At 42.5% G+C, this 24260-nt stretch overlaps 1 protein-coding gene across 1 annotated transcript in view; it reads left to right on the top strand.

The window, feature by feature from the left end:
• Nucleotides 1-23702, top strand: part of nfia (nuclear factor I/A) — a 207356-nt gene extending 183654 nt beyond the window's left edge. The window contains exon 11 of the mRNA XM_060941338.1: nucleotides 22114-23702. Coding sequence (XP_060797321.1) covers nucleotides 22114-22128 — 15 coding nt within the window. The 3' untranslated portion in view covers nucleotides 22129-23702. The remainder of the gene's footprint in view (nucleotides 1-22113) is intronic.
• Nucleotides 23703-24260: the final 558 nt, after the last annotated feature.

The following is a 24260-nucleotide window of genomic DNA, read 5'->3' as shown; positions in this document are numbered from 1 at the left end:
TGCGGTTCTAACCTTCCAGTTCTGAGTTAAACCGAATGCAACATGGAAACTTGGCTGACGTGTCAAACTAAAGCTAGTGCTGTTTTACATTCTTAGACTTGCTAACTTGGTACGGTTGTCAAATACTAAATATCGTTCCTTTCCTGTGCATGAATTTCATTCAGGTTGCATGTGCAGAGCGAAAGGAAACAGACTGTGAACATAGTGCTTTTCAACACTTGTTTGTGAATCTGCAGTCGCATTTTCATAACTTCATTGGAATTGATTAAAATGTTTGCATGTAAAACAGGGGGGCGGCACGGTGGTGTAGTGGTTAGCACTGTCGCCTCACAGCAAGAAGGTCCTGGGTTCGAGCCCAGCGGCCGGCGAGGGCCTTTCTGTGTGGAGTTTGCATGTTCTCCCCGTGTCCGCGTGGGTTTCCTCCGGGTGCTCCGGTTTCCCCCACAGTCCAAAGACATGCAGGTTAGGTTAACTGGTGACTCTAAATTGACCGTAGGTGTGAATGTGAGTGTGAATGGTTGTCTGTGTCTATGTGTCAGCCCTGTGATGACCTGGAGACTTGTCCAGGGTGTACCCCGCCTTTCGCCCATAGTCAGCTGGGATAGGCTCCAGCTTGCCCGTGACCCTGTAGAACAGGATAAAGCGGCTAGAGATAATGGATGGATGTAAAATAGGCAAAGTGAAAGAAAATGACATTTTAGCTTTTGATAACTAATTGGGATTTCAGCATTAATTTAAAATATTTTTGATTATTATTTCATCCATTACCTGCTATCATCACCCTCATGTAATACTTTCCTGCACAGACAAAGCAACTCTTGTGTTCTGCTGCCCTTTGGAGCTGCTGAAACCTTCTTTAATGGACCTGTGGTCAAAATAGTGTTGCTTTTATGAAAAGCCTTCCCTCCATATTCAGCCAACACACTTAACTTCGGGAACACTAACTGGGCGTGTGTCTCAGTCTCACTCACCAAAATCCTTTAGGAGCCATGATAGCAGTATGTATGAGGTTGGAATTGCTTTAGTGTGTGTGTGTGTGTGTGTGTGTGTGTGTGTGTGTGTGTGTGTGTTGGTCCTGCTCTGTGTTGGTAGTGGTGTGTCCAGGCTTGCTGCGGCCCTTGTGTCGATTTATCGACTCCGTCACAGAGAGCGAAACGCACTTCTCAGAGAAGAATGGGGGCAGGTGTTTGTCATACCAGACAGTGGAGGAGGGAGGGGTATTATTATGTATTGTTTGGATTTATTAATTTCCCTTCCCACCATCCCTCTCTTTGCCTCTCTTTCTCTCTCAGGTGGCAGGAAGGAGACTAAGCCTCTTTTTCACTCTGTGCGTCTCTGCATGCTAGCTCACTCAGCTAATCCAACATTATTCATTACCAAAGCCTCCTCTGTGTTTGTCTATGTGGGGGGGTGTGGGTTTGATTGTTACACCCCCATGTTCCCATCTCACTTAATACAAACAGACACACATGTAGGGTCATTTGGTCTGCTCTCCTCACTTCGTCTTTAGTTTTGCTTAGTGCTCTGAGGGATCACTTTGAAAAAGTCTACAGTGCTAATATCTCTCTAATGAAGAAGAAGTTAGGAGTTTTTTTCCGGAGTTTTGTGTTCTCCGTTCTTTCTTCTTAGCTTTGGGTCAAAGGGTTTTTTTTTTCTTTTTTTTTTTCTTTTTTTATCAATAAATTTTGTGCATGGTAATACATGGGGTCTGGGGATCTCCAGAAGTCTCAACTACTAAGGAAATGCTCAACAGAACAACAACTATTATTGTGGCATAGGTCTCATTATGATAAGTTGTAGTTATAATCCTAATTGGTAAATTGAATTAGGGTTTGAAATAATGCCACCATAATGTGTTTCGTACAGAAATTGTTCCTTTATCCTAATTGAAAATGCAAAACGTGTATATATAGTGTCCAGCATCATTGGAGAAAAATAAGAAACAGCAAAACAAAAGCTTTTATTTAAGGAACATGCTCAGTGTGTCCACAGTTTTTATTTTTAATACACAAATAAGTAGAATTATGTGGATTTGTTATTCCTTGCTTAGATACATCATGATCTGGAAAAATACTTTAAAATACATTAACGCTATGATGCTGGACTTGTGGAACGCTCTGTAATATCTGCAATTTAATTGCAGTTACAAAATGTTTTGAATCTACACTTATTCATTAAATTAGTCTGTGATCATAAGGGGCTTTGTGATTTTTTTTAATTTTTTATTATTTTTTTTTTTTTACACTGCAAAAGGTTGCAAATAGTTTGAGACCCCCTGCTTTGCATTAACACCCACCGGCTCCTTTTATAACAGCAAACCAGACACAAAGCTGGTCTCAAGCCAGCTCTGAAAGGCAGTGCCATTTTTCCCCACAACAAATGATTATCTCAATGAGTGCCTCTTTGGCAAGATGATTGCATTGAAGTGTAAATATTAAAAGTGGTTAGAAGCTCCATACATGAGAAAAAGAGAGTGTAAGCAACCATAATGAGGACACTATACTGACTCATCTACAGGGTTTAGTTATACTATATAATACCCATTGGGTCAAATCATGGAACTGATTTGACTGAACAAGAAAAGCCCGCATGAGCCAGTGAATTAGGTTAGCTAGCAAGCCAGCATGCGAATCCAACAGCCTCATTTATACAATATAGTATAATTAAATTCATTTAAATAATTCAATAATCTACACGCTCCAGACAGCCCAATCCAAGTCACTGTGATGTGTAAATCTTACATATGGACATTACATAACTTTAATCCAAAGACAGAGATGGGGATTTTACAAGGGGATTATTTTTGCCTTTTTTTTTTTAACCCTACACTCCACAAATTGAGCACTGGCTGGAGCAAAGTGCCCTGGTGTGATGGGGAAAAAATTACCACTGGCATCCAGAGCAGGGGGCAAAAGAAAGAGAAAGAGAAATGGGCAGACGTGAGAGTGTTGAGAGTGGGACTGTAAACATTCCCCACAGACAGGCTGTGGTAACCAGGCCCAAAGAGAGAGAGAGAGAGAGATGGGTGGGGGTGATGAGAGAGAGAGAGAGAGAGAGAGAGAGATGGGTGGGGGTGATGAGAGAGAGATGGGGAGAAAGAGGGTGGAGGGATAGGGTGGAGTGTGGAGGGATGGTGGCAGCACTATTGGCATTGGGCTTCAGAGAAACTGGCATGAGAGGTCAAAGTAGTGTGAACACACACAAATACACTCCTATCCCAACCCAATTCAAGCAGACCCCCACTTTTGCCCCTACACTGCCTGTGCTCTTGTAATCCAACAAAGGCTTCCACATGCATTCATTCACTCTCTCTCTCTCTCTCTCTCTCTCTCTCTCTCTCTCTCACTCTCTCTCTCTCTTGCTCTCTCTCCAAAAATTGTCATAGTAACAGAGACAGGTTTATGGCCAAGCTGACTTTTAAACTTTTTACTATTTTCTTTTGAAAGACACCACCAGCAGCCCTGCCTTTTTCACTGACAAATGACTCTTTTTCACACACGTACACAACCACACACAGTCGCACAGATGTATCCTGATGTTAATTGCACATAGTATGTGCGTGGACTGCAGCATGACCCCGATGAAGATGCTGTGCTGATAAGACGCAGTGTTTTTAATCAGAAAGCACAGGGGAATTGAGTGTGAGATGTAGAGAGGAGATCGGCATCACAATGTGACTTAACCATGCACTCAGGCACACACAGGACGGACTCCGGGAGAAGAACTCCTGAATTAATTTACTGACTATAAATATTAGAGTTCAGGAGAGATATAAACTTTTATACTCTGTGTGTGTGTGTGTGTCTGTGTCAGCTCTATGTACTTTGTGTTTTGTTTTTTGTTCTTATGTGAAAATAATCTCTCTCTCTAAATATATATATATATATATATATATATATATATATATATACAGTTAGGTCCATATATATTTGGACACTGACACAAATTTTCTTTTTTTACCTGTTTACTGAAACATATTCAGGTTATAGTTATATAATGGACATGGACATAAAGTCCAGACTTTCAGCTTTCATTTGAGGGTATCCACATTAAAATTGGATGAAGGGTTTAGGAGTTTCAGCTCCTTAACATGTGCCACCCTGTTTTTAAAGGGACCAAAAGTAATTGGACAGTTGACTCAAAGGCTATTTCATGGGCAGGTGTGGGAAATTCCTTCATTATGTCATTCTCAATTAAGCAGATAAAAGGCCTGGAGTTGATTTGAGGTGTGGTGCTTGCATTTGGAAGATTTTGCTGTGAAGAAAACATGCGGTCAAAGGAGCTCTCCATGCAGGTGAAACAAGCCATCCTTAAGCTGCAAAAACAGAAAAAACCATCCGAGAAATTGCTACAATATTAGGAGTGGCAAAATCTACAGTTTGGTACATCCTGAGAAAGAAAGAAAGAAAGAAAGAAAGAAAGAAAGAAAGAAAGAAAGAAAGAAAGCACTGGTGAACCCATCAGTGCAAAAAGACCTGGATGCCCACAGAAGACAACAGTGGTGGATGATCGCAGAATAATTTCCATGGTGAAGAGAAACTCCTTCACAACAGCCAAACAAGTGAACAACACTCTCCAGGAAGTAGGCGTATCAATATCCAAATCTACCATAAAGAGAAGACTGCATGAATGTACAACCCTGATTCAAAAAAAGTTGGGACAAAGTACAAATTGTAAATAAAAACGGAATGCAGTGATGTGGAAGTTTCAAAATTCCATATTTTATTCAGAATAGAACATAGATGACATATCAAATGTTTAAACTGAGAAAATGTATCATTTAAAGAGAAACATTTGGTGATTTTAAATTTCATGACAACAACACATCTCAAAAAAGTTGGGACAAGGCGTGTTTCCCACTGTGAGACATCCCCTTTTCTCTTTACAACAGTCTGTAAACGTCTGGGGACTGAGGAGGCAAGTTGCTCAAGTTTAGGGATAAGAATGTTAACCCATTCTTGTCTAATGTAAGATTCTAGTTGCTCAACTGCCTTAGGTCTTTTTTGTCATATCTTCCGTTTTATGATGCGCCAAATGTTTTCTATGGGTGAAAGATCTGGACTGCAGGCTGGCCAGTTCAGTACCCGGACCCTTCTTCTACACAGCCATGATGCTGTAATTGATGCAGTATGTGGTTTGGCATTGTCATGTTGGAAAATGCAAGGTCTTCCCTGAAAGAGACGTCGTCTGGATGGGAGCATATGTTGCTCTAGAACCTGGATATACCTTTCAGCATTGATGGTGTCTTTCCAGATGTGTAAGCTGCCCATGCCACATGCACTAATGCAACCCCATACCATCAGAGATGCAGGCTTCTGAACTGAGCGCTGATAACAACTCGGGTCGTCCTTCTCCTCTTTAGTCCGAATGACACGGCGTCCCTGATTTCCATAAAGAACTTCAAATTTTGATTCGTCTGACCACAGAACAGTTTTCCACTTTGCCACAGTCCATTTTAAATGAGCCTTGGCCCAGAGAAGACGTCTGCGCTTCTGGATCGTGTTTAGATACGGCTTCTTCTTTGAACTATAGAGTTTTAGCTGGCAACGGCGGATGGCATGGTGAATTGTGTTCACAGATAATATTCTCTGGAAATATTCCTGAGCCCATTTTGTGATTTCCAATACAGAAGCATGCCTGTATGTGATGCAGTGTCGTCTAAGGGCCCGAAGATCACGGGCACCCAGTATGGTTTTCCAGCCTTGACCCTTATGCACAGAGATTCTTCCAGATTCTCTGAATCTTTTGATGATATTATGCACTGTAGATGATGATATGTTCAAACTCTTTGCGATTTTATACTGTCGAACTCCTTTCTGATATTGCGCCACTATTTGTCGGCGCAGAATTAGGGGGATTGGTGATCCTCTTCCCATCTTTACTTCTGAGAGCCGCTGCCACTCCAAGATGCTCTTTTTATACCCAGTCATGTTAATGACCTATTGCCAATTGACCTAATGAGTTGCAATTTGGTCCTCCAGCTGTTCCTTTTTTGTACCTTTAACTTTTCCAGCCTCTTATTGCCCCTGTCCCAACTTTTCTGAGATGTGTTGCTGTCATGAAATTTCAAATGAGCCAATATTTGGCATGAAATTTCAAAATGTCTCACTTTCGACATTTGATATGTTGTCTATGTTCTATTGTGAATACAGTTTTTGAGATTTGTAAATTATTGCATTCTGTTTTTGTTTACAGTTTGTACTTTGTCCCAACTTTTTTGGAATCGGGGTTGTAAATACAGAGGGTTCACTGCACGGTGCAAGCCACTCATAAGCCTCAAGAATAAAAAGGCTAGATTGGACTTTGCTAAAAAAAAAACATCTAAAAAAAGCCAGCACAGTTCTGGAAGAACACTCTTTGGACAGATGAAACCAAGCTCAACCTCTACCAGAATGATGGAAAGGAAAAATTATGGCAAAGTCGTGGTACAGCTCATGATCCAAAGCATAGCACATCATCTGTAAAACACAGCGGAGGCAGTATGATGGCTTGGGCATGCATGGATGCCAGTGGCACTGGGTCACTAGTGTTTATTGATGATGTGACACAGGACAGAAGCAGCCGGATGAATTCTGAGGTATTCAGAGACATACTGTGTGCTCAAATCCAGCCAAACTGATTGGTCGGCATTTCATAATACAGATGGACAATGACCCAAAACATAAAGCCAAAGCAACCCAGGAGTTTATTAAAGCAAAGAAGTGGAATATTCTTGAATGGCCAAGTCAGTCACCTGATCTCAACCCAATTGAGCATGCATTTCACTTGTTAAAGACTAAATTTCAGACAGAAAGGCCCATAAACAAACAGCAACTGAAAACCGCTGCAGTAAAGGCCTGGCAGAGCATTAAAAAGGAGGAAACACAGCATCTGGTGATGTCCATGAGTTCAAGACTTTAAGCAGTCATTGCCAACAAAGGGTTTTCAACCAAGTATTAGAAATGAACATTTTATTTACAATTATTTAATTTGTCCAATTACTTTTGAGCCCCTGAAATGAAGGGATTGTGTTTAAAAAATGCTTTAGTTCCTCACATTTTTATGCAATCATTTTGTTCAACCCACTGAATTAAAGCTGAAAGTCTGAACTTCAACTGCATCTGAATTGTTTTGTTCAAAATTCATTGTGGTAATGTACAGAACCAAAATTAGAAAAATGTTGTCTCTGTCCAAATATTTATGGCCTAACTGTATATTAAGGGAACATGTAATCATCACAGCATAACAACAAGTCAGTTAAACTTCAGGGATATCAATCTGTACATTTCGGAAGCACAAGTGATTGTGAATCAGTTTCACCTGGTTTGGTGCAAATGAAAGTGACAGCAGGTGCAATGGAGAGGCAAAGGCAAGACAACCCCTTTAAAAGGAATGGTTTTGCATGTGGTGGCTACAGACAATTGCTCTCTCCTTATCCTTTCTGATGGATTCTTGTCTAGTTTTGTGTTTTGCTTGTGTCCTTGTCACTACTGGTAGCATGAGGTGGTACCTGCCACCCACTTGGGTTACCCAGGTAGTCCAGCTCCTCCAGGATGACACTTTCATATGTGCAGTCACAACAAGGTATGCTCTGTCTCCCAGCACAGTCTCAAGAACATGGAGGAGAGACCATAAGACCGGCCATTACACGAAGAGAGCTGGACAGGGCCATAGAAGGGCATCAATCCAGCAGCAGGACTGGTATCTGCTCCTTTGTATGAGGAGGAACAGGAGGAGCACTGCCAGAGCCCTACAAAATGACCTCCAGCAGGCTACTGGTGTGCATGTTTCTGACCAAACAGTCAGAAACGGACTCCATGAGGGTGGCATGAGGGCCCAATGTCCTCTAGTGGGACCTGTGCTCACAGTCCAGCACCATGCAACTCAATTGACATTCACCAGAGAACACCAGAATTGGCAGGTCCACCACTGGCGCCCCATTCTCTTCACAGATGAGAGCAAGTTCACACTGAGCACATGTGACAGGCATGAAAGAGTCTGGGGATGCTGTGGTGAACGTTATGCTGCCTGTAACATCATCTAGCACAGGGGTGGGCAATTATTTTTTCCATGGGGCCACATGAGAAACAGAAAATTTTGTGGAGGGCCGGACCAAAAGGCTGAACTAAATTCTGCATAATATTAATTGTATTTCTTTATATAAAGCAGTAAATAACATTGTTTTTACAAGCTGCTAAGACTGGTAAGAGTATGGAAAAAACGAGGTTGCCTTACAATAAATGTCATTTATTCAATCAAATTTCCTAAAACAATAGTTAACAAAACGTGAACGTTTGTACCATTTTTTTTTCAGTCACATTCACCCCAAAACACAGTAAAGACATCACAATATTGTCTTTCTACTCCACATATCAAGCAAGATACATCATATTATAATAATGATGCCGTGTAGGTATCAGATCTACAGATCGGCTTGGGCTCCGGCGCCTGCTGGTGATGTCACACTATGTGATTGGCTGGACCGTTTGAAGGATGACGTACAAGTTTGTGGTTGGTCTGGACAAATTACGGAAGTAGTTATCGCGGGATTAGGTTTCGTGGGATTTCATGTCATGTTCATGTCGCGCGCATTGCGTTTTTGTTGAACACAACTTCAAAATAAAAGCACTGCACATTCAGTCCATGCATGAGGTAAAATTAGAAAATATGTTTATTTTGTAATTTCTAATTAACCTTACGCGGGCCGGTCAGAATGAACCAAAGGGCCGGATGTGGCCCGCGGGCCGTAAAATGCCCAGGTCTGATCTAGCATGACCAGTTTGGTGGTGTGTCAGTGTTAGTCTGGGGAGGCATGTCCTTGGAGGGACGCACAGACCTCCATGTCATAGCCTACGGTACCCTGACTGCTGTTAGGTACCGGGACGAAATCCTCAGAGCGATTGTCAGACCTTACGCTGGTGCAGTGGGCCCTGAGTTCCTCTTGGTGCAGAACAACGCCTGGCCTCATGTGGCCAGATTGTGTAGGTAGTTCCTGATTGACGAAAGCATTGATACCATTGACTGGCTCTCACATTCCCCTGACCTAAATCCAATTGAGCACCTATGGCACATTATGTATCAGTCCAGCTGACACCACCAAGTACCACCACAGACTGTCCACGAGCTCACTGATGCCCTGATCCAGGTCTAGGAGGAGATCCCCCAGGACACCATCCACCAACTCATCAGGAGCATGCCCAGACATTGTCGGGAGTGCATACAGGGAGGCGGGAGCCATAAATGCTAATGCGTCACATTATGAATTGACGTGATAAAATTCACACAAGTTGTATCAGCCTGTGATTTAAAATTTTACTTAGATTTTCAGTGTGATTTTGAATCCAGCTCTCAATGATTTTGTTTTCCATTGACTGTTGTTACATTATTTTGTTCTCAACAAATTACACAGTGTAGATCAGATCAGCGAAGATTTTCTACTTGAATAATTCATTCTTCAAGCACCAGTATGTGATTTATGTGTTCACTTAATATTTTTGAGCTGTGTGTGTGTGTGTATCTCATCTCATTTCTCATTATCTCTAGCCGCTTTATCCTTCTACAGGGTCGCAGGCAAGCTGGAGCCTATCCCAGCTGACTACGGGCGAAAGGCGGGGTACACCCTGGACAAGTCGCCAGGTCATCACAGGGCTGACACATAGACACAGACAACCATTCACACTCACATTCACACCTACGGTCAATTTAGAGTCACCAGTTAACCTAACCTGCATGTCTTTGGACTGTGGGGGAAACCGGAGCACCCGGAGGAAACCCACGCGGACACGGGGAGAACATGCAAACTCCACACAGAAAGGCCCTCGCCGGCCCCGGGGCTCGAACCCAGGACCTTCTTGCTGTGAGGCGACAGCGCTAACCACTACACCACCGTGCCGCCCTGTGTGTGTGTATATATATATATACACACACACACATATATAACATATATATATATATATGTTATATCCACATTCACTGGTTATGAGCAATCGCGCACTCTGGTTGGCTACTCTGCTACTAGGATATCAGCTCATATACTGTGAGTAGAGAAAAACAAAATGGTGGCTTTGTTATCAAGTATTTAAAAGAAATAGAAATAGCTAAAAAAAAGGATTTGTTTTTTTGTTTGTTTGTTCCCCCCCCCCCCCCCCCCCAAAAAAAAAAAAAAAAGATCTCCTCTTCCACGCTCCAGCCCAGTTGGTAGCGGTAATGCACCTATAAGTTGATTTGCCAACTGCCAAAAAAAAAACTCTAAAGAAGAAGAAAAACAAAATGGCAGGGCGTGTGTTGCTAAACCAACCGAGGACGAAATAAAAACTCTACTTGAAAACAAAACCCCAAAAAATGCCAAAAAAACCCAACAAAATATGGAATAAAAGTATTTGATGATAAGAACATATCGTTGTTATTTTTCAAGAATTATTATTATATCATTTTTCACAAATTGCTACTGTCATTTCGCCGGTTTGTTTACATTCTGAGTGGAAATGATTTTGTTGGATGTTTTGTATAAAGTTTTTATTTATCAAATTCGCAAAAAATAAAAATGCTCTGTTTCTCAAAATCCAGCGAATGTGGATAGAATAAAACAGTTATTCTACTCAATCTCATCATACATGGCTTACAGCCAACTCAGCGCTACGCACCTCGTCGGTGATCAGCTCATGTACGACTCCACTAGAGGGAGAGAGAGAGAGAGACCAACCATTGGAAAGAGCTTCTATGAAGAGCTTCGATAATGGAGTAATTTTCGTGTATTTTTATTCATTCTTTAAGTGAGTAATTTCGCTGAACGATCATTCTATCGTTAAGTTGAAAGCCAGTGACCGCACACTCAGTTTAGCTTGCTCAGCATACAGAGTTTAAGTGCACTTTCTTCTGAGACCAGAAGGGGGCATTACTTCTTCCCATCCAAATTAATTACACCAGATTAATATCAGCACAGAGAGGCGTGTTCCTCTCCACTCACACAATGAACACAGAAACAGGAAATACAGAGCAGCAATCAGATCTATCACTGCCCTGCACCTTACACTGCTGAAGAATGATGATGAAGGATGTGGATAAGATTGAGCCCCCAGGCCTGAGCTATTGTTTTCAATGGTCTCACAGAGCACGCTGATATCAATGAGCCCCCTGCTTCGGTCCCATTCAGAAGCGTAAATAAGTAATGCTGTAAATGTCCGTGGGCTCCCATAGGGAAGGCGGTGTGGGGATGGGCGATTTCACTGCCACTCTCCGCTCTCGACCTGGTTTGCATTACATGAGGCTGAATTCCTCCGAGATGACACTCATCTGAAGGCACTTTAGTGGGCTCGCTGAGTCAGCACTCCTCCGAGCTGATGAGATTACTCCCGCCGTTGGCAGCGAGTTACAGGAGCAGGCAAAGATCCCCTCTCTGTCACTTTCTCTCTCTCTCTCTCTCTCTCTCTCTCTCTCTCTCTCACTCGCTCACTCACTCACTTGCTCTCTCTTTCCCATTCTCATTTCTCACCACTTGCATGACATGTCTTTTGGTGTCTATTTGTTCTTTCTATTCCTTTAATTCACTCCTCTTTTTTGATTTAAGTTTATGAATGGCTGATAGATAGATGGATGGATGGATGGATGGATGGATGGATGGATAAATGTCCCATATGTCCTCCCTTCCCCCTCTCTTTGATTAAAACAGCTTTCACCTTGAAGGCTTGGCTTTTATTCAGGACACGTTTGTGGCTGAACACTACAGTTGCCTGTCCATTGCAACCAGTTCCAGTTGTAGATCAGACAGTCAGAACAATACGTTGCTTGTTTGTACTGATTGCTATCATGGAAGTTCACCTCAGGCTCGCAGTGAATTTTTCCACCACTCCAAAAACCATAATCCTTGGAAAAAAAAAAACAACGTTAACCAGTGAACACATTCACACACATATTGGTTTTATCTGTGTACCGTCTCAGTGTGGATGTTTCTTTCTGCTGTTCAAACAGCACTCACACTGAAGGAATCCTTCATGCTGGTTTCCCCATGATTTCCAGCCTCTAGAGGCAGAGCAAAAGAGCAAGCTAGAGAGAGAATGATGATGATGGAAGAAGAGAGAGAGGTTTTTCTCCTTCTATCCATCCTACAACTGCGGAGGGAGGCCCTGACCCTCATCTAGTCTCCCTCGCATGGGGCGCGGCACTCACCCTGCTCAAACAGTCACACACTACACAGGCACTGCGGCAGGAGAGTAGGAGGTCGGCTGTGGCAGGTCAAAGAGTGTTTAGAAGAGACCAGAAGATAAAAGAGGAGAGGGAAGGATAAGAGAATAGAGGGACAGTGGTTTCAGGCCCAGCAGTATGGTGGTGGTGGTGGTGGGGGGGTTGTGGAGAAAGGCTATAATTATGAAACCGCACAAAAGCTTCCCCTGCTTCTCTTTAGTGTGTGTGGAAACCAGGCAATGCAGAGGAGCTCACTGTGGTTTGTTACATCTTTATCTCTCTCTGGCTCGCCTTCACTCTTTCTCTCGCCTAGTAAATGGTAAAGACTCCAGGTTACTGTGGACACTGTCTCAGCCATGTGGTCCTGCTTTTTATTTCCGCAATGCCTTGTGTTCTTTCTCCATAGCTGCAACAGAACGGTGCTGTATATGAGAGCTGAGTACTTTGCTAGACCCCCTAAGCTTCCTGTCCTTTACTGTCCTACCATACTTCAGACAACTCAGTCTGTCTGACCTACACCACAGATCAGGTTTAGCTCAGTCGTCCCACACAACAGCGCACTTCATGGTGTGAGTTACAGCGATGCAGAAGTGTAAAGATTAGTAGTACGGCTCATAATAAAATGTTGAGCTTCATAATTATCTCATGTGTTGAATCATGTAAACCATCCAGGTCCAGAACTAAAGTCATGTATCACTTAAGCTTAAAGGATTGTTCCAAGGTGAGGATTTACGAGGGTGGAAGCCATATTGTTAAATCAAACCTAATTCACAGTGATTGATGTCATAGTTACAGCTAAGGCTATTCATTTCATTTATAAATTGTCTCTTGCTTTTATGTTACATCATATTACATTCAACCGCAAAGCAAAAAGAAACACTATCCTTCTACATTCTGCATTTTCAATCCATGATTTTTTTTCAAGGCAAGTGCTTATGTTTAAAGGCAGTAGTCTAGACGATATTGAAAAACCCTGTCTCTGATACTTAAGAAAAATCTGCATTCTCTGAATGGCACACACAGACAAATAAGTATGTGCACAAATACACAAGTATTGAATATGCACTACTTTCCCTGCATAAATATTGCCATACCTTTTCATACTCGTCAACTCTGAATACGGCCCTGAAAGAAGAGCTTTGGCAAGACATTCTTAGTTTAAAGGGCTGATGACACGAACATGACTCTATGCAATTTCTTAAATAAACTATACAACATGACAAACATGTTAGATTTCTATTATAATTACGTGAAAAGAAGCTGTTGTTACGCAAATATCCAACTTTTAATTGCACAGCGCAAGAAAACTGGGTCCGTGGCTCGCGGCCATGTTGTGACGTCAGCGGAAGAACACGCTGCGATTCACTGGCTGTTCTACTCTGGTTCTACTCAATGGAAATGGCGCATGAAAACGCCAGTGAACTCTCTAGTGCTAGCTCTTCCTCTTCTGGGAGTCTAGAATTGTGTTGATCTCTTCTGAATAGAATCTATGATAGCCTACCCTCTTTACCCTTTGCCTCTCGTTGCTAGGCGGCAGTTACATGAAAGCCGCAAGCTTTCACAAGCAAATACATGACTGATATCACGCCGACTTTATGATTACATTTATGATTATCATGTAGAATCTATAGCTCTACGTACCTTTATCTTATGTCATTTCACAACACATGTTCTGACAGGAGGACTGTCTTCTTTGGATCCGGCATAGCTACTAGTAGACCCCCTCCGGAATACTGGCAGTGTTGCCAGATTGGGAGGTTTCCCGCCCAGTTGGGCGGTTTCAAGTGCATTTTGGTGGGTTTTGAACATATTTTGGGCTGGAAAACGTCAGCAGTATCTGTTTCCAGATCTGTTGCCAGATACTGCTGACGTTTTCCAGCCCAAAATATGTTCAAAACCCACCAAAATGCACTTGAAACCGCCCAACTGGGCAGGAAACCTCCCAATCTGGCAACACTGTGTAGGCACTGCTGATGGTAGTAACACACGTTTGTGCTGAACTGAACACCCAAGAGATTCTTTTAAGCTGGGAAAGGTGTCAAAACAATCCAAATCGAAGTGTTCAGACCACAGGACGGATGTTGGTGAGGGCTTCCACTTGTCACGAGTGCGCCTGACTTGCTTCACCCACTTCGCATGCAGCTCGGGATCTCTGGGAAACTTGAATAAACTTACCCCATCCTTGTGGGTTTTGGAGCAAAAGCCGGCAACACAACGCGAAGGCATAATAACTATATATATAATAATGTATAATAATTTCTAATAAAAATACTAATAATGATAAACTGAACACCTGTCGCATCAACAACAAACTGGTAAGTGAGGAGGAAGGTTCTTTCGCTGACGTCATATAGCTCCTCCTCCTCCTTCGTCTCCTGGGTGCTGCAGCCCCGTCAAATTTGCTCAAATAGCCGCATTTATCATCATAACTTGTAAAATAGGCGCCTTCGTGAATTAATATATGGATCATCGGGAATTACTTTTTATGTTATAAAACATCACCAAAGATGTCAAAAACGTGTCATCAGCACTTTAAAGGTGTACAGTGTTGCTTGAAAGTTTGTGAATCCTTTAGAATTTTCTATATTTCTGCATAAATATGACCTAAAACATCATCAGATTTTCACACAAGTCCTAAAAGTACAGTAGATAAAGAGAACCCAATTAAACAAATGAGACAAAAATATTATACTTGGTCATTTATTTATTGAGGAAAATGGTCCAATATTACATATCTGTGAGTGGCAAAAGTATATGAACCTTTGCTTTCAGTATCTGGTGTGACCCCCTTGTGCAGCAAGAACTGCAGCTAAACGTTTCCGGTAACTGTTGATCAGTCCTGCACACCGGCTTGGAGGAATTTTAGCCCGTTCCTCCGTACAGAACAGCTTCAACTCTGGGATGTTGGTGGGTTTCCTCACATGAACTGCTCGCTTCAGGTCCTTCCACAACATTTCAATTGGATTAAGGTCAGGATGTTGACTTGGCCATTCCAAAACATTAACTTTATTCTTTGTTAACCATTCTTTGGTAGAACGACTTGTGCGCTTAAGGTCGTTGTCTTGCTGCATGACCCACCTTCTCTTGAGATTCAGTTCATGGACAGATGTCCTGACATTTTCCTTTAGAATTCGCTGGTATAATTCAGAATTCATTGTTCCATCAATGATGGTGAGCCGTCCTGGCCCAGATGCGGCAAAACAGGCCCAAACCATGATACTACCACCACCATGTTTCACAGATGGGATAAGGCTCTTATGCTGGAATGCAGTGTTTTCCTTTCTCCAAACATAACGCTTTTCATTTAAACCAAAAAATTCTATTTTGGTCTCATCCGTCCACAAAACATTTTTCCAAGCGCCTTCTGTCTTGTCCACGTGATCTTTAGCAAACTGCAGACGAGCAGCAATGTTCTTTTTGGAGAGCAATGACTTTCTCCTTGCAACCCTGCCATGCACACCATTGTTGTTCAGTGTTCCGCTGATGGTGGACTCATGAACATTAACATTAGCCATTGTAAGAGAGGCCTTCAGTTGCTTAGAAGTTACCCTGGGGTCTTTTGGGACCTTGGCGACTATTACACACCTTGCTCTTGGAGTGATCTTTGTTGGTCGACCACTCCTGGGGAGGGTAACAATGGTCTTGAATTTCCTCCATTTGTACACAATCTGTCTGACTGTGGATTGGTGGAGTCCAAACTCTTTAGAGATGGTTTTGTATCCTTTTCCAGCCTGATGAGCATGAACAACGCTTTTTCTGAGGTCCTCAGCAATCTCCTTTGTTCGTGCCATGATACACTTCCACAAACATGTGTTGTGAAGATCAGACTTTGATAGATCCCTGTTCTTTAAATAAAACGGGGTGCCCACTCACACCTGATTGCCATCCCATTGATTGAAAACACCTGACTCTAATTTCACCTTCAAATTAACTGCTAATCCTAGAGGTTCACATACTTTTGCCACTCACAGATATGTAATATTGGATAATTTTCCTCAATAAATAAATTACCAAGTATCATATTTTTGTCTCATTTGTTTAACTGGGTTCTCTTTATCTACTTTTAGGATTTATGTGAAAATCTGATGATGTTTTAGGTCATATTTATGCAGAAATATAGAAAATTCTAAAGGGCTCACAAACTTTCAAGCACCACTGTAGTAGTGTACATTATACATTTAACAGAATTTAACAACTCCCCTTAGGCTTTCATTATAAGTGAGTTGCCAGTCTACAGGTTTTCCATTCTTTTCAATTATGTGTTCATATGCTACACTTGCGTTAGATAGAAGTCAGGTGAAAAAAAATCCCATCCTAGGCCCTATCAGTGAATGTTTTCATGTTTTCCCCAAAACACCTGATAGTGTCATCATTTCCTGACCACTTGAATCAGGTGTATCAGAGTACAGAAAGGAATCAGATTTAAGAGACATAAACCTCTTGAAACTGGTCTCAGGTCAGCAGCATAATGCATTTCTAGCCCCATTTACACAGCCTGTTCAAGGTGAGAATCGAATGCCTTTATTCCAGCTCGTGTTCTGTATAAAACGTTTTCTGTATAAAAAATGCGGAACGGGGGTCTGTGTTGTTCCGCCTCAGGATCAGCCGGCACGGTAGAACAGGGGTGTGATGGCACGGTAGAACAGGGGTGTGACACTTTTGACCGTGACATTCTTCTTTCCGAGACCAGCATGTATTCAAACGTCTCTGTTTATGGCTTCTAAGGTCCGTGCGTCTTTCTGCCTCAAATCACTTCCTACTTCACTTCACTTTCTCCTCAACATATTTCTAATCACACAAACATGTTGCTTGCACGAGTCTCTCCATCTTTTCTCTTCCTCCTTACCTTTCACCCTGATTTTCTCTCTCTCTCAGCTAAAGGATACAAACATGTTCTATATATTGAAGCTGTTACCGCTATCAAATCTGAATTATTTCACAGAAGTGATTACACATTGCATATGATGCTCAGCAACTTTGCTTGTGTTTGAAGAGTGGTATAAATGTACATGGCTAACAAACACACTTCTAGTTCACCCATTGTTGTTTTGAAAGCAACATCGGTATGCCCGGGGTATTCATATTTCCATCGCATACAGTAGATATGTCACAATAGATGCCGATGCTCCATGATGTGGCCTCTGATTGTGGACCGACAGCTTGCAGTGTAAAAACACACACTGGCACGGCTTCATGTCGGCTTTGTTTGGTTCACTGTAAATTACTAAAGCCGAAATATTGAAGTCTCTTCTTTACACCAGTATCACGGAATATCTGAGTAAAAAAGGCTACTGCAACACACATGGAAGCCATCAAGTGAGTGTGGGATGTTGGAAAGAGAAGGGGGTGGGGGCTGGTTGAAGTGAGGGGGGGCGCTGGGGGGGTTTGCGTACCAGCACGGCATTCCTGTGGCTGTGATACACACCACACCACACACTGCACTGCACATGTGGCCATGAGATTCACTCTCGCTTCTGCTCCCACATACTCTCTCCTAATCACGGCAATATGCCTGAGCTGCTACCACAGAGAGAGAGAAAGAGGCACAGAGCGTGCACTTGTATGGATGTAAAACCAATTAAGTTGTACAACTAAGCTGTAGCTCGCTCCACCACAGTGATCTTTGTGGGAATGTGTTTTAAAAGTTAAACGTTGGCACTTGGCAGTTTTTATGTTCTTCTGTGCTTTGACTTTGATCATGTTGCAAGTGTTAGTCTTACAAAAAGACAGACAAATCTCATCATAATGGGACAGCATTCACACCATTTGCAACGCTTCTCTCTCTCTCTCTCTCTCTCTCTCTCTCCCCTGCACATCTGCTGACTAAATTCTACCTGTCAGCACAGCACACCACACTGTAACACGACTCCACTGTCTGCACACTTACAGGGGAAATATGGGAGACGACCTTATATCCTTATTCAGTCCCCCTCCCCTCTTTCTCCCTTTTCTCTCTGCCTGCAAACGCTCATCTCCAGAAGTCTTCTCAGGACAAGAATAAGAAGGAGGGAGGGAGGGAGGGAGGAAAGGAGGGATGGAATGGAAGAAAAGTTTGAAAGCAGACGTAGACAAAGACGCAAGGAAGCTGCAGTGAGCCTGAGAGCAAAAGTCCCATGTCAGCAAGTTCTATTGATTAAAAACTAACCTTCCAGTTTCTTCACTGCACTCATGGCCAGCCATTGGATTTAAACAAGTTATGAGTCTATGTGGTGCAAATGTGTGTGTTTACGTGATGGAGGGTATTTACAGCCTGCTGGAACCATACATTACAGCAGCATTTGATTGTCATTTTATTAAATGTTGGCTTTCAAAATATTTTAGAAAGTACGTATTGAAATAACGAGGCAGAAGAGAAGATTAACTCATATATTTCAAGTTATTTAAGATTTGTTAACGGTCATGAACCTGTTCTGAACATTCACAAGACACCTAGTCAAAGTCGAATAAGTATCAGTTTAAATATCTCATCTCATCTCATCATCTCTAGCTGCTTTATCCTGTTCTACAGGGTCGCAGGCAAGCTGGAGCCTATCCTAAAGGATATCCTATGTTAAGAAAAATATTACAGATACAAGTGTAGCTTGACATTTTAGCAGTGAAAGAGATTTTTTACATTTATCCATCTATCCATTATCTGTAACCACTTATCCTGTTCTACAGGGTCGCAGGCAAGCTGGAGCCTATCCTAGCTGACTACAGGCGAAAGGCGGGGTACACCCTGGACAAGTCGCCAGGTCATCACAGGGCTGACACATAGACACAGACAACCATTCACACTCACATTCACACCTACGGTCAATTTAGAGTCACCAGTTAACCTAACCTGCATGTCTTTGGACTGTGGGGGAAACCGGAGCACCCGGAGGAAACCCACGCGGACACGGGGAGAACATGCAAACTCCGCACAGAAAGGCCCTCGCCAGCCACGGGGCTCGAACCCGGACCTTCTTGCTGTGAGGCGACAGCGCTAACCACTACACCACCGTGCCGCCCCCCAGTTTAAATATGTAATATGTATTTAATATTAAACACTAACAAGGCAACATCACACATCACACATCACATTATCTCTAGCCGCTTTATCCTTCTACAGGGTCGCAGGCAAGCTGGAGCCTATCCCAGCTGACTACGGGCGAAAGGCGGGGTACACCCTGGACAAGTCGCCAGGTCATCACAGGGCTGACACATAGACACAGACAACCATTCACACTCACATTCACACCTACGGTCAATTTAGAGTCACCAGTTAACCTAACCTGCATGTCTTTGGACTGTGGGGGAAACCGGAGCACCCGGAGGAAACCCACGCGGACACGGGGAGAACATGCAAACTCCGCACAGAAAGGCCCTCGCCGGCCCCGGGGCTCGAACCCAGGACCTTCTTGCTGTGAGGCGACAGCGCTAACCACTACACCACCGTGCCGCCTCACAAGGCAACATATACAATTCAAAAAAGCGTATCACATTGTTATAAAGGGCGGCACGGTGGTGTAGTGGTTAGCGCTGTCGCCTCACAGCAAGAAGGTCCTGGGTTCGAGCCCCGGGGCCGGCGAGGGCCTTTCTGTGTGGAGTTTGCATGTTCTCCCCGTGTCCGCGTGGGTTTCCTCCGGGTGCTCCGGTTTCCCCCACAGTCCAAAGACATGCAGGTTAGGTTAACTGGTGACTCTAAATTGAGCGTAGGTGTGAATGTGAGTGTGAATGGTTGTCTGTGTCTATGTGTCAGCCCTGTGATGACCTGGCGACTTGTCCAGGGTGTACCCCGCCTTTCGCCCGTAGTCAGCTGGGATAGGCTCCAGCTTGCCTGCGACCCTGTAGAAGGATAAAGCGGCTAGAGATAATGAGATGAGATGAGACATTGTTATAAAAGTATTTGTGATAAATCACATTGATTATTCTATAAGCATTAAAAAATAGCTATAAAGCTATGAAAATGATAAATCATTGACAATATTGTACATTAAATAACAAGTACGGATTTAAAAGCCCAGAATGGTTTGGGAAAGCTCAGGCACATGTGTATAGTTTGCTTCAGTGATGTAATGCTGTCCAAAATGAGCTCTTATCTTTACTCTCATTGGGCATAAAGTTTAAATGCCTAATTAATCCTGTGTCCTGATTGGTGGATATAGCATGATGGTGTGTAGAAGGGATGGGAGGGAGAATGAGAGAGAAAGAGAGAGGTTTCTGAATCGGTATTGTGTGTGCACTTGTTTTGCGAAGGTGGATCAGAATGGAACAGAACAGTGATAAAAGGGAGTAAAAGTGTGGGGAAAGTGTGATTTAAGAGAACGAGAGAACGAGTAAGAAGTATACGAAGATCTACAGAGTTGTTAATGATAGTCACGTATATGGGTGTCTGGTCGTCCTTGGCAACCAGACATGATGTAACACCAGAATGAACTTGAACTTGGAGGATGAGGGGAGGGGATGGGAGATTGGAGCGAAGGACCATGAGGGAGAAGGAGGGGGGCACTTTGCTCACTCTCTGGAAACATGAACAATAGAGCAGGGCGATCAATAAGCCTATTTCACTGAAGGATTAGAGAGAGCAGAGAGCTGGACACTAAACTCCACTAGTGCTCATGAAACAGGTTACTTCCTGCTTCTGCAGAGGATTCAGGCTGAAGGAGCTCAGGGCAGAAGGAAATGCCAAACAGAGGAGAGAAAAAGAGAGGAAAGGAAAGGAACAGAGGAGAGAAGAGGAAATGAAGAGAATGAGAAAAATAAAAGAAAGGAGACGAGAAAAGGAAAATAAAAGAGAGGAGGAAAAGAAAGAAGAAAAAAGGAAATGAAGAGATGAGGAAAAAAAGGAGACAGAATCAGAGGTAAAAGTACAGGAAGGAAGAGGAGAGGAATAGAGAGGGTTAAAGAGGAGGAAAGGAGAAGAGGGGAGAAGATGCAAGAAGAGAAAAGGAGATCAGAGAACAAGAACGCAAAAGAGAGGAGAGGAGTGAAGGGGAAATGAGGACCAGAGAAAATGAAAGGAAAGGAGAGAGAACAAAAGGAGAGGAGTAAATGACAAGACGAGAGGAAATGAGGAAAGGTAAAAGCTAATGAGATGAGAGGAAAGAAAAATGAAATGAAGAAAGAGGAAGGGAGAGGAAAAGAGAAGACGAACAGCTGGATACAGAGAGCAGGAGAATAAACGAGTGAGCACAGACAGGTGAGCTGAGACAGTCGTGTGTAGTAAACATCCAGACTCCAGTTTAAGCCCTTACACTATTTTAACACATTACATAAGTAGACTATTATGATCTGTGTAGGTTTTCAGAACTTGTAATCCTATTAGAGGGGCGGCACGGTGGTGTAGTGGTTAGCGCTGTCGCCTCACAGCAAGAAGGTCCGGGTTCGATCCCCGTGGCCGGCGAGGGCCTTTCTGTGCGGAGTTTGCATGTTCTCCCCGTGTCCGCGTGGGTTTCCTCCGGGTGCTCCGGTTTCCCCCACAGTCCAAAGACATGCAGGTTAGGTTAACTGGTGACTCTAAATTGAGCGTAGGTGTGAATGTGAGTGTGAATGGTTGTCTGTGTCTATGTGTCAGCCCTGTGATGACCTGGCGACTTGTCCAGGGTGTACCCCGCCTTTCGCCCGTAGTCAGCTGGGATAGGCTCCAGCTTGCCTGCGACCCTGTAGAACAGGATAAAGCGGCTAGAGATAATGGATGGATAATCCTATTAGGGTACAGCTTAAAAAGTTTAAAAATTATTAATGGTCACTAGAAGTAAACAAAACAGGAAAGTTAGGAACGCCTGCTAGTGACCAGTGTAGAGTGACTTGAGTGACACAAGACGATGCCAGTGTGAGTGAGTGCAAGGTAGAACGTTCTTGATTGTTGTGTGGTTGAATCTGTACATACCACTACTGAAAGTGAATTGCTCTTTCACCTGCTATGTCTTTTTCTCCAGGGAAATTTTATTTGTATTGGTTCTGACTGTTGCTTTTCTCCCTTATGTGCAGTGGTACCTGGGCTAAGGACTCCAGATTCAGACCGGCCTCTCCCGAGCTCAAATGCTTCTCCCTGCCTCCCCTGAATGTGACCTTCAAATGTGCCCACCGGAGTGATGCGCCAGGATCTGCCCGCCGCCCTCAACGCCCACAGACCCGCAGCATGGCTACAGCAAAACCCAGAACAAATCCAAACAAATCAACTCAACACGCTTACAACAAACGTACTCAGTATCTGTATATCCCATATATATTCCTTCAGATGTATGGTTTCTGTTCCTATATTGATATAATGTAACTGTCCAGCTCTTCTCTCTTCAGGAGATTAGGCTTGAAAATGGAGAGATCTGATTTACTTGGAAACTTGCATGATTTTGTTTGTTTGACCAGATAAGGAAAATATAATGTGACACAATCAAAGAGCTTCCTTCAGTCCATGACTGTACCCAGTCTCGTTGAGAGCCGAATATCTTTATCACTAATTCCTGAATTTGTTGCAGTTTCACGTATTGGCTACGTGATTTGATCATCCCAGACTGGCGCTCCCCGTGCTCCTCTCCCCCCGTGTTTGGCAGGATCTGGCGGTTTTCGGGTAGAACCCTAGTTCTGCTTGTGGACTTCTTACAGAGGTTTTACTTGGATCAGATATTCCACCAGCTAAAACCTCTCTCTTGACTCAATAGTCTGTTCTGACCAGAACTGTTCATCCATATCTTCACCGCCGAGACCTTCAGCGCCATGCCCACGGCCCAACGGACTTCATGTGCCGGGAAATGGCAACTATGAGAAGATATTCCCCTGGTTTGTGTCTCGGGGCAGGAAGTGAGAAGATGGTGACGTTTGATATGAGCTCAGAAGGCTATAAAATGAAGAATTAATATGGGAGATTTTTTAAGAAATTGTCTCCCATCTCGGAGATGCGTTCATATTTTTCCTTTTGTGTTTGAGTCATTTCAGTTGTTTCTAATACACCCCATGTAAAGGTCTGCTATTAGAGAGAACGGGCGGATAGAAAGGCTGAGCTTCCATTCATTAACAACACGTAAGACGACCATAATTGGAGGCAAACGGAATTTTGAATGGAGGGAAGTGCAATTTTGTTGGAAAGCTGTCAGATTGTTAAATATCTTTTGTAAGATAGATCATTGCAGCGATTGTTGAAAAGTATATATATCTATATATATTTTTCTTCCTAGTCCATTCACACCTCTGGGACTCTAAAATATCGGGGTAAAAAAATAGATCAAATAGCCTAGTGAGAAATAGAGGGAGCTGTACGTGCTTATTATTATTTTTTTTAATGTTTGTTCATCTTTGTAAATTTGTTCATATTGTAGAACAAATATCCCTTTAAGAAAATTTAAACAATCAATTTTAAACATTTTGACAACTTCATAAATGCATTGACATTAGACTGCTGTGCAAGTATGTTTCCAAAAAGCTAATTAACTTATTTTAATGAAGCACATAATATAGGAGCAGGAGCTGTTCTTAATTTCTCATCAGGCAAACTCCATTGTGTGTAACATTCGAAAGATTTGATCATATCAGCAGCTTCAGAAATGGTTGGTTATGAGAGCTCTCAGAATAGGAACACTAATATGTGGTCAATTTATATATATATATATATATATATATATATATATATATATATATATATATATATATATATATATATATATATATATATAATTTTTTTTTTTTGATGTTCTATATGGACAAATCCCAGCACTCTTACTTAAACCCTTTCTACATTCAGTATGGTTCTTATCCTTCTTTAGCTGAAAGCGCTTGTGCCTGTTCTGTGACCACAGACTGGTAGTAGATGCCGGGGTGACACAAGAAAAAAGACTCCTGTAACCTTTATGAAAGTGTTATACAAAATAACAAAAAGGAAAGAAAAAAAACAAATGTGAAGATCAGACAAAATATGAATGCAACCGCAGAGCGAAGCCTTTCTTAATTCATTTGCTTCGCATGCAGTTTAACCATTATTCTTTATTTCACTTTTGATTTTTGTTTCCTACAGTACATACAGTATATAATAAATAAACTTACACCTGACTCATCCACTTTTGATCAAATCTCAGAAAAGTAAGAAAAAAAACCTCAAAAAAATCTGCATGTTCTAGTGATAGTGACAAATTTTTACATAGATT

This window comes from Neoarius graeffei, chromosome 15, assembly GCF_027579695.1.
Source record: "Neoarius graeffei isolate fNeoGra1 chromosome 15, fNeoGra1.pri, whole genome shotgun sequence".
NCBI lineage: Eukaryota > Metazoa > Chordata > Actinopteri > Siluriformes > Ariidae > Neoarius > Neoarius graeffei.
Note: the sequence above shows the minus strand (reverse complement) of the source record. Positions and strands in the feature narration are given on the sequence as shown.